The sequence below is a fragment of the Oncorhynchus mykiss genome, chromosome 3 (genome assembly GCF_013265735.2).
Source record: "Oncorhynchus mykiss isolate Arlee chromosome 3, USDA_OmykA_1.1, whole genome shotgun sequence".
Lineage (NCBI taxonomy): Eukaryota > Metazoa > Chordata > Actinopteri > Salmoniformes > Salmonidae > Oncorhynchus > Oncorhynchus mykiss.
The window spans coordinates 14,388,937-14,399,745 of NC_048567.1; the positions used below are offsets into that span (position 1 = coordinate 14,388,937).

Here is a 10,809-nt window from a genome sequence, read left to right on the forward strand (position 1 = left end):
TAACAAATATAATATATATATATATATATATATATATATATATATATATATATATATATATATGATAAACAGTTTGGTTTTAAAATATTAACATTTTAACCCAATGTAGCAGAACATATTATATAATATATAATAATATATATATACATATATATATATATATATATATATATATATATATATATATATATATATCTCTCTCTATATATATATATATATATATATATATATATATATATATAATACAAATAATATGTTCTGCTACATTGGGTTAAAATGTTAATATTTTACTGGAACCTTTGACAAACTGAGTACCACTGCCTCTGGGCCAGCTGACTTCCACATGCTTTCTGTTGTGTTCATACATTAGCATAGACTGCATCGTCTCCATCAACACACTCGTATGGGTCGCCATCCTCTTCAGTCTACAGGAAACCAGATCAGAAATATCATCAACAACACCTCTATTGTTTTTTATATCCTTTGAATTTAGAGCAAACTTTTCTCAGATCTCTACAGCAGCTGTAAATGTCTGCAGTAGAACCACAGTACATACCTCCATGTTTCCATATACGTGATCGTTGGTGCAGTAGTTTGTGTGGATTTCACTGCTGGTGTCTGTCTGCTCTTTCCTGTGGATAGAGTTAGGACAACTCTCAGATGTATTCCCGTCATTTGATAAGACACTACAAGGGTAAATGTAGGCTAATGGGCTTTAACAACTCAGCAGGATGTATACATTATGATCACAGATAGAAGAGCCTGTAGAAAAATACCTTGAAGTTGAGGGATCTGAGGAAGCACACTTGGCTGTATGCACTTCCTGCTTGCAGGTTACTGACGGGTCCCTATGACTCCTCCCACTAATGAGAAAAATGTGCCAATTTATACAAACAGAACAAAACAGCTAAAAACAAACACAAATCTGTGTAGCTCCCTCCAAAAATAAACAAAATTGTAACTTACCCCTTCTTGTTCAATAGGCAAGCTGACATGGTAATTAGTATTACTACCACCACTAATGCAGCAATACCAATTGAAACGTACAGCATCGACATCTTATCTGTCCAAAAATAAATACATTTGTTTTATTAATGTACCAATGATATCCTTTATGATGTTATTACTGTATGTAATACTTCATTTATGATGCACTTCCCCCACTGTTTCCTTTACCATTTGTGGACACAGTGAAGGACAAGGTGGCATTGCCCTGTGTGTTGCTGGCATGGCAGTGGATGGTCTCGGAGAAGCCTAGTGCCCTCTGTAGGGTCATCATAGTAATTGACCCATGCCTCTCCACTCTGGTACTGGACCGGTTGGACAGGGGTCCATCTGGAAGAGACCACTCCACGGAGCCGGGGGGCTCCGAGTCCACAATGCACAGACAGGTTACCATGGAGATGTCTGAAGTGCAAGCGGAGCCCACTTTGATCTCAGGGGGGTCTGGGATGAGAATGATAAACAGTTTGGTTTTAACTGAACATGTAGTGCTACATCCTGAAGAGATTTGTCTTAATATTATATACACAGAAAGGACATGCTCCTTATTGACATAATTGTGCCATCTACTTACACTCTACATTGAGTTTCAGTGGGCTGGAGTTGCCTTGTCCCTCTCTATTGATGGCAGTGCAGTAGAGGGCTTCAGTGAGTCTGGTCACATTCTCCAGTGTGATGGTAGGTCCAGTGGTGGGCAGAGGTCCTCTACTGTTGTGCCAGTGGTAGCTGTGGGCAGCAGGGTTACTGTCACTGAAGCATCTCAGCTCCACAGAGTCTCCTTCCTTCACACTGGACACTCCCTCAATCTTCACATCCACTGGGGCATCTATGATTAACATCACTAGTAAGAATGCTATTACTATGTAATAAACATCTTAAGACAAATTCAGTGGATCAACCACATGTTTTCAATCTATTTAGATTTCAAGAGGGAAGTTTGCCAAATCCAGGCTGTGGACAAAGTTAATGTTTCCTTTTCAAAGAAGATTATTTCTAGTAGAAAAAAAGAAGGAATGGAAGCGCTGCTAAGGTACACAATAGTAGATGTTGGTATCTAGCTGTATTCAAATACTCATACTAACCACACTAACCATACTATTTGTGCTTATTGGTCATAGTTTCGATTTAGTTAGTATTTCAAAAGTTCCCGGATGTCATAATACATTTGCCAAAATATGAAGTATACACCCAGTGGACACTATTTTCGTACTTTTAGGGCCCATAATGCAATTCTTCAGAAAATGGGCGTGGCTTCACAAAATGTGCGGCCGAAGTCCAACGAGAACGGATACAAATTTATTGCTTTAACTAATTATGACAAATGTTAAGAAAATGTTGAGCAATGTAATAAAGTAATGACTTTTCAAATGAGTTACGCTACACGTTATGTTGGCTGACAATGTGTTGGCTATGCTATTCTTACGAACCACATAGCATATCATTACAGCAGTAAGTACTACCGGTATGTTAGCTAGCTACCTCGTGAGTTTGCTACTAATCATGGAACTTGCCAGTATATTAACTACATTCTATCTAACTAACTATCCAACGTTTATAGACTTGATTATTTGTGTCATTCTTAGCTAAGTGATACAGTTGTTGTGCATTCTCAATGGACACAAATTCACTCTGGCTATCTTCTCCGATTTCAGAGCACTCTTGTCTGAGTGTGCCAGAGTGCAGAATAACTGATGAATTTACGAACCCTTAACACCTGTTTAATATGGCCGGTGTCAGTAAATGTCGGAAAAAAAGCATAATACATTTTTTTGCCAGCAACACAGTTACAGTCCCCAACGCTCTGGATAACATGAAAACAGCCTAACCAGCTCTGCTATGGCGACTAAAATGGTCATAGTGAGATGTTCTCTCATTTGTGTCTGGAAGTAGCTACCCAGTTAGCTTGTATGCTTGACTGCCATTGTTATGGTCAGAACGCTCTGCTCAACCCTACTCCTGGGCCAACTTGCGCTCAGTACACACCTAGATGTGAAACGCTCAGAATTTAGGAATGGACAATCTGACAACGCTCTGAATTTAACAACGCACTCTGGCACTCCAGATTGAATTTACGAACACAAAAATGTTGACAGAGTGATAGCACCGTAATAACAGAAACATAGGGATACTTAAAACATGAACTTAACAATCCCTATTTTCTTTAAAGACAAATAAAACATCAACAACATAATTAAATGTCCAAGTATTATTCAAGTTCCCCATTACAAATGGGGTTGTGTGACAGTTTTTATTTGTATTACTCAAGCTGCCACTTTCCATTACTGAGCGCCTGTAGCAGCATAAGACCAGATGCTCCTTTTTTAGTCAGACAGTCAGCAAGCTGTTCCTTTGTGGTCGACCACAGAATCCGCTGGATTCTCTGTGCTTGAATAAGTTCCTTGATGCTGCTAATCTCAAGACGAAGTCTTTTCTCTGTGACAGACTTGGTTGACTTCCCAGCATCAACTAATGAGTAGCTGTCAGTGATACAAACGACCGGTAGAATCACTGAAGACAACTAGTTTCAAAGAGTCATCTTTTCCAACATGCTGAAACTTTAAAGTCACTTGTTGTGATTTCAGTTTACAAACAACTTTGTTTGCCTCATGAATGGTTTGTTCAGTGGCGTGTTTTGTGTTAGATGCCAAGTTGCAACCATCAAACATTACATCAGGTCTACTCTGTCCCATAGAATTTGACCTATCTTTGACCTCAATTGATCAGCTTCAGTTCCACAGAGGAGAATTCCTTTGTACGGCTCTTGAAGAATCCATGTGGATGGGTTGAAGATTCTTGATATAGCTCTCCTGTTGCATCAGTATTGATCCACCAACTGTAATGAACTCTATGCCAACATAACAAAAATGATCATGCTCCTCACGGCCGACCTGGAAAACAGCTTTGAGGTGTGGAATCACAGTTGTAGCAAAGGTCTGTGAGCCACCCCATATAAAGTCATCAACATGACAGGCAAGTACTCCAGTCACATTGCAATCTTGATCAAGCCAATAGAAGACTGCAGGATCCACTTGTGACATTTTCCCACCTGTACTCAGCATTGTTGCCTTGACTTTGTTGTACCAGTAGAGTGATGCATCTGCCAGTCCATACACACACTTTTTTAGTTTCCACAGTGTTCCTTCGCTTTTAGCTTCAGGTGGAGGTCGGATGTGAATGTCCCTTGACAGATCTGTTCCCTGCAAAACGCAGATTTGATGTCTATGGAATTAAGTTTCCATTTTTTCTGGCAGATCACAGTCATCAGCAATCTGAGTGACTGTGAGGCGCATGTCGGTGAGTCTTTTGGGAGTTCTTTAGCAGCCAGCTCCTCAAAACCTCTGGCCACTGGACGTGTTTTAGGCACTATTCCAGATCCTTTAAGGGTATTAAGGGTACACACCCACCTTGTTGAGACACATTTTTGGCTGATGTCTTTGACTTCCTCAAACACTCAATTTTTCCTCCAATTACTGAGCTCATCTAGCTTAGCTGAGTCAAATGACACGTCCTTTGTTTCAAGTACATCATCATTTTGAAAGTCATTCTGTTTTTCTTGATTTTCCATTGGTTTAATTCTGAGATTATCTACAAGTGACAGGTCAGCTGACCCTGTTGTACCAGAAAGTGTAGCTGGTTCAGAGTACTGCAAGTTGTACCAGTTCTGGTGTTTTCCTTTGGCTTTACCTGCTTGTCCAATGATGGTTGCTGTATATGGAATACCACTTTCTCTGTCCATGTATTTAACAGTTTGTCCAGTTTTCAGATTGGAACAACCATGTTGTCTTAACACATGTGGCTGTTGTTGAATGTTTTCCTCATTTGAATGCTCAACAGTATTATCTGTGGCATGGTTGAAGGTCTCTGCTCCATTTCCTGTGTCAGTTTCAGTGTCCATATCATTGGATGCGACATCTGGTAGGTTTGTGTCTGTTACTGTGTCCCTTTCCACAAACTTTAGTGATGCACCCTGACAATGGTGCCTCCGTGCCTCACAAATATCACCACGCCATCTTGGCCAATGACTACTCCCGGTCCTTTCCACTCTTGACAGTCAACTCGTTTGTAGTACACTTTGTTTCCAGTTTCATACTTCTCATCGGTGGGTTGTAGCTGTTCACGCAGAGCCCTGCGAATTCTCTCTGAGCACTCTGCTTCAGTGAACGCTTTTCTCGCTGCATGTAGTGCTGAAAGGTGCTTTGTGTTCATCAGAATCTCATTTTTACATGGACTCTGTGTGTAAGTTCAAGAGTCACTGGTTGTTTAAACATCACTGCCTTGTCATTTTTTATGTCTAGTACAGCCCCTGCCTTCTTGAGGGAAGCTTTGCTTAATAGTAAGGGGATATCTGTAGGAAATGGCGCCCTCTTCTGGTTGTCTTGAGAACGTGACTTGTTGGTGCCTTTTCTCTGCTGCTCAGTGTAATATGCTGCTCCACTCACTTTCATTCCATCTGCTATTGGTGTGACAGACGTCTTTTCACCAAAAATGATTTTTAGTGCCGACTTCATTGATGCAAAAGTCAGCACAGTACAAGCAGTCAAAGCCAACTGTTTCTCCCTACCATCTAGACAGGCAGTATCTAGCAACTTGAAAGCTAACACTGCATCCGGGAGTACCATGTCGTACTTGTGCATCCTATTTTACCTCTGTTCGAAATCAATGATGTAGTCCGTCATTGCAACTGAAATATCTCTCGTAACACTGTCAAAGTTTGAATATGCCTCGTAGGCACGGTCTTTCACTTCTTTTAGAAATATAGAATCCAGTGCTCTGATCAAAGTTCCCAAACCATCAATGTTGTTCAAATCCTCAACGCATATTTCCAGTGCTGTATCTCTCACTCTTCCTTCGAGTGATAATACCACTGCAAGTTCTTGCTTTTTCTCATCCAGATTAGTAACCCGTGTCCAGATTCCAAGTTCATTTTCCCAACTTTTGTACGACCTCTTCTCGTCGAAGTGAGGTGGCACATTGTTGTTATTAACCATCCTCTGCTACCAATGTTAAATCAAAATGACACCACGACAAGGTTCCAGTTTAACAAAGTTTACTATACCGTATGAACACACCACAAGGTAGCCAGCCATTCCACTCAAGGCTAGGTCCATCAACAACTAAACTTCCAGCGCAGGCGCACTCTTGACAGAGGGATAGCCCCTTAATAACAGAAATATAGGGATCCTTACAACATGAACTTAACAGAGGTTGCATAGCAACATAATCAATTTCTGGTAGACAGGCGAAACGCTAGTATGCTCAACTGAAAGGATACTGTTTGTTTACATTATATTAAAATGAACTAATAGTATGTAGTATGTAGGATATACTCATTAAGTATGTAGTATACAGTATGTTAGTATGGGTATTTCGAACACAGCTTCTGTTTTCACAGAAGTGAAAGTGTAAATCTACCATACAGTGTTGTTAACACACAGGTGTGGTCCACTTACATTTGACATTGAGAGTTTTCAAACTTTTCACTGTCTTCCCTCCCCTGTATGCTGCTGTGCAGACCAGAGACTGGTTGTGATCAGTGCTGCTGGGGCTAAAGGTCAGGGATGACGTCACTTCCCACTGGACATTGGTCAGCTGATGTGATTGGACACTGGGTGTTCCGGAGTGGCTCCAGGTTAGGAGAGGGGAATCAGATGGGCAGGAGTGAGACATAGAGCAGGAGGCAGAAACCACTTCCCCCACCTTCACCTCCTCCCTCACTGACAGAGAGGGGGGGTCTGGAGAGCCTGATATCAGCAAAGAGAAGAGAACAGTTATTGCAGTTCTTTTGAGGTATGCATCCACCAGTTATTGGGTCTGTCCTTTCAGCACTATAATTTAAATCAACAAGAAGCTATAGCTATCATTAGGGTAAATAATGGGATACAATAATACAACATTTGAATTTCTCCTTGTCAATTCTTCCCCTGGGGACTTACTGCTCACTGTAATGGAGACCTTGTCCTCTTTGTATGAATACTTGTTATGGTCTTCCATTTCAATCCTGAAAGTAAAGGATCCTTTGTCACTGTCATTGAGGGGGTCGATTCTGAGAGAGCAGTTCTTCTGCCGGAGGTCTCCCACTAGCTCTGTACGACCCCTGTAGTCTTTGATGATGTTGGAGCTGTCTGGGTGGTATATAGTATCATGGGTGCCTTTGAACCAGATGCCAGTGAATTCGGAGGGCTTCTTCTCTGGTTCTGGGTAGTTGAATGAGCAGGGAATCACGATGCATGAGCCCCGTAGGCCTGAGACGGACTTGGGCACCTCAGCAGTCCATGACGAGGCATCAACTCCCATCACTGAAAAAGCAGTAGGAAACAATTTAGTAAGAGCAGTTAGACATTCAACTGACCACACTGGTAAGTTTGAACAAATTCTATGAAATTCAAATGATTTACTACAGACAGTACATATTTGTTTTGACAAGGCAGCAGCTGCTCTTCCAGGAGTCCAGCAAAATAAAGGCAGTTTATACATAATATGTTGTGAAATCTTTTTTTTTTTTAAGTGGGTGTGCTAAGGCCCCTACTCTACTATCACATATCTACAACACAAAATCCATGTGTATAGTGCGTATGTTATCGTGTGTTTGTGTGCATGCGTCTGTGCCTATGTCTTGTATTGGTTCACAGACCCCGCTGTGTATTTGTAATTGTTATAAAATCTCATTTTACAGCTTGCATGAGTTACTTTATGTGGAATAATGTTCCATATAGTCATAGCTCTAGATAGTACTGTGCGCTTCCCATAGTCTGTTCTGTACCTGGGGACTGTGAAGAGACCTCTACTGACATGTCTTGTGAGGTATGCATGGGTGTACAAGCTGTGTGCCAGTAGTTCAAACAGACAGCTCGGTGCATTCAACATGTCAATAACTCTCAAAAATACAAGAAGTGATGAAGTCAATCTCTCCTCCACTTTGAGCCAGGCGAGATTGACATGCATATTATTAATGTTAGCGCTCTGTGTGCATCCAAGGGCCAGCCGTGCTAAACTGTTCTGAGCCAATTGCAATTTTCCTAAGTCCCTCTTTGTGGCACCTGACGACACGATTGAACAGTAGTCCAGGTGCGACAAAACTATGGCCTGTATGACCTGCCTTGTTGATAGTGCTGTTAAGTGACTGTCTTACCTCCAAGCCAAAAGAAGTGAGTAAGAAAATGCCATGGTAATTTTTCAATCCCCATCCCTTCCTCTTAGTGCTGGACCTGCAGGAAAAATGAAATAATTACTCTCCATGGAATTTCTAACATTACAATCAAGACATTCAATGTCTAAAATCCAATTACTTGCTTGCTTTTATCTTTCTTGCTATAGTCTCATATCCACCCTCCTACAGAGACAAAGTGCATTGATATATAAAGGAAAGATTACCATCATGCTTACACTACCCGTTTCTTAATTTTTCTTTCTTTTTGGACTTCCCGTATTTTGTCTCTGACTAACGTTCGCTCTTCCCTTGAGGGTTAAGCCCCTAAAGTGTAATATCTTTGACAATATTTTTTTTTACATTGCCAAACTGAAAGGTTTTCAGAAGCTAAATGTCAAATCTCTTATAATTAGTATAAAATATTATAAGATTGTTACTGTACCTATCCCCATGTTAACTTTAGTCAGGGCTATTACTCACACTCAGTACCACTAAATCTGCACAGAAGCATTAGGTTTTCGCAGAAATGGAAGTATAAATCTTCCAAACATTGTTGTTAACTCACAGGATTGTTCCACTTTACATTCGACATCGAGAGTTTTAGACCTGTTCACTGTCTTTCCTCCCCTGAATGCTGCTGTGCAGACCAGAGGCTGGTTGTTATCACTGATGGTGGGGTTAAAGGTCAGGGATGATGTCACTTCCCACTGGCCGTTGGTCAGCTGCTGTGATTGGAGACTGCGTGTTCCGGAGTGGTTCCAGGTGAGGAGAGGGGGATAAGATGGGCAGGAGTGAGACACAGAGCATGAGGCAGATACCACTTCCCTCAACTTCACCTCTTCACTCACTGACAGAAAGCTGGGGTCTGGAGTGAGGAGAACAGTTATTGCAGAGACCAAAAAAATGGTTGGTTGGTTAAAAATGGTTATATTTTTAGCTGATATGGGAATGAGTACACAAGCATCCTATCAAACTGGGATAATGCTTTAGGTTACACGTGCAAGTATAAGAATCCTTGCCAGGGCATATACACTATGTTTTTAAAAATACATCTGATTATTTCACATGGAGAGATGTGGGAAGCTAAAAAGTCTATCTTGCACATTTTTGGGGGCCAGGCTAAAGCCAGCTAGCAAGGCTGCCAGCTAGCCTACTGGCTGGCTACTACCAAGGGGCCAGGGTTCCAGTCAAGAAACATGGTTTCAATGATCACTATAGCTTTTCTTCGGTACTGCAGTTTAACTGATGCCCGGCCCAGAAAGGCAGTTTCAATACATGGCCTCATAGAGAAGTCAGATTTGAACATTCCTAATAAGACACTAAGTCATCACCTTTGTGCACAAAACATCCATTGAATTATTCAAATAAATGTCGCTGAGGCGTAACAAATTTTTTTTACAGGGGGTGCAGGAATGTGTTTTGCCTGATTTAGCTGTTTCTGCTTATAATTTTCAACATTTTGGTAGGCTATTTGTTAGTCAACTTGTCTATAATTAGCTTTCAGTTTGGCTTGGATGCATATTTTATGTGGCTGAAATACTATCAGCTTTTATGACTCTGATAAAGATAGCACTTCTACAGTCGGTATCTAACTGCGCATTCGCATTCTCTCAAGATGCTGAAATAAATAAATAATATTTCTCAACTCTTGTTCCAGAGTCAAAATTTTGCTTACATTTGGTGTATAATTTTACTGCAAGAAATGCTTAATTCTGCAGGAGTTCATATTAAGGCTATGTGAAAGGCTATAGACCGGCAGTCAGTGTCCACATTTCAGTTAAACCCATTTGAACTGTAGGCTATAGTTCCTTTCACTTATCATAGGTCTATTTGGAGTCTCCGTCTTGTGACTGTCGGACTAATATAGCACCTCACAGTCATCACACATAAATAACATAACCGATACTGCTTTCATCCTCTTTTACCACTTCACCAAATCTTTCCCAAACATTAAACCCTTCTCTTTATTTTCAACTCTCCATTTCCCAGCTTTTCTCTTATTGAATTAAACTTCGACATTGTAATTTTGTCTCTGTGGATCGACTTTAACTTTTTCTGCCCGATCCCAAAAGCATTTGGTGTGTTGGTTATTTGGCACGCAGACAGTTAGGGCCTACATTTTAGGATTAAGAACTAATGCCAGATAGCCTAAAATAATGAAAGAAAAACCTCAATGTAGCCTATAAACATAAATTGCAAAAGAATTATACATTTTTAAGGTATTGTTTTTTCTTTATTCAATCCGCCCGCCACCCACCCTTCATCCACGCAGTCCCGCCCGCACAAATGTAACAGCGGGGACTGCGGGTTATGAGTCAACCCCTACCAGTGATGTGTATTCATGGATGCCAAGGGAAGTCAGGCTTCCCCAAATGATTGACCAATTTATCTTTCATCTGTCTTCATAATTTTCAGACAATTTGCAAGACAAAATTGACATAAGTGCACATGCAAACACAAAAACACAGACAAACAGTACCATGGACACACACGATATTTAGCAACATTGGACTAAATCGTTTTTGGTATCTTTAAGTTTGTTTTTAATGTATTCAACTATAGCCTTGTTGATTTGTTGCAATGGTGCTGGAATAGCGGAGCCAGTGCTCCTTTTCTTTGTGCTCACTTGCAGGAACTCTGTGGTTCTAAGTCAGTAGTTG

The 10,809-nt window shown here is 40.7% G+C and overlaps 1 protein-coding gene across 2 annotated transcripts; it reads right to left on the reverse strand.

Moving 5' to 3' along the window:
• Nucleotides 1-261: 261 nt before the first annotated feature.
• On the reverse strand, nucleotides 262-8,347 carry LOC110510581 (sialoadhesin-like). 2 transcript variants are annotated; one of them, XM_021591906.2, is made up of 10 exons: nucleotides 8,289-8,346; nucleotides 8,132-8,207; nucleotides 6,936-7,298; nucleotides 6,453-6,743; nucleotides 1,577-1,828; nucleotides 1,177-1,446; nucleotides 967-1,063; nucleotides 777-863; nucleotides 557-632; nucleotides 262-425 (listed from the first exon to the last, which is right to left on the reverse strand). In XM_021591906.2, the coding sequence occupies exons 2-10, from the start codon at nucleotides 8,184-8,186 to the stop codon at nucleotides 360-362; spliced, it is 1,557 nt and encodes a 518-aa protein (XP_021447581.2). In that variant the 5' UTR covers nucleotides 8,187-8,207; nucleotides 8,289-8,346; the 3' UTR covers nucleotides 262-359. The 2 variants fall into 2 exon arrangements, with proteins under 2 accessions (XP_021447581.2, XP_036831299.1); XM_036975404.1 differs by having other exon boundaries at nucleotides 8,132-8,347.
• Between the last annotated feature and the right edge of the window lie 2,462 nt (nucleotides 8,348-10,809).

Bases quoted from the DNA above. Each gene is read 5' to 3' on its own strand.
- LOC110510581 (XM_036975404.1), bottom strand. From the start codon at position 8,186: ATGGGGATTGAAAAATTACCATGGCATTTTCTTACTCACTTCTTTTGG. The intron at 7,299-8,131 runs GTAAGACAGTCA...CTGCTTTTTCAG, and splicing joins TCACTTCTTTTGGCTTGGAG to TGATGGGAGTTGATGCCTCG. The intron at 1,447-1,576 runs GTAAGTAGATGG...TTCTCATCCCAG, and splicing joins ACTGAAACTCAATGTAGAGT to ACCCCCCTGAGATCAAAGTG.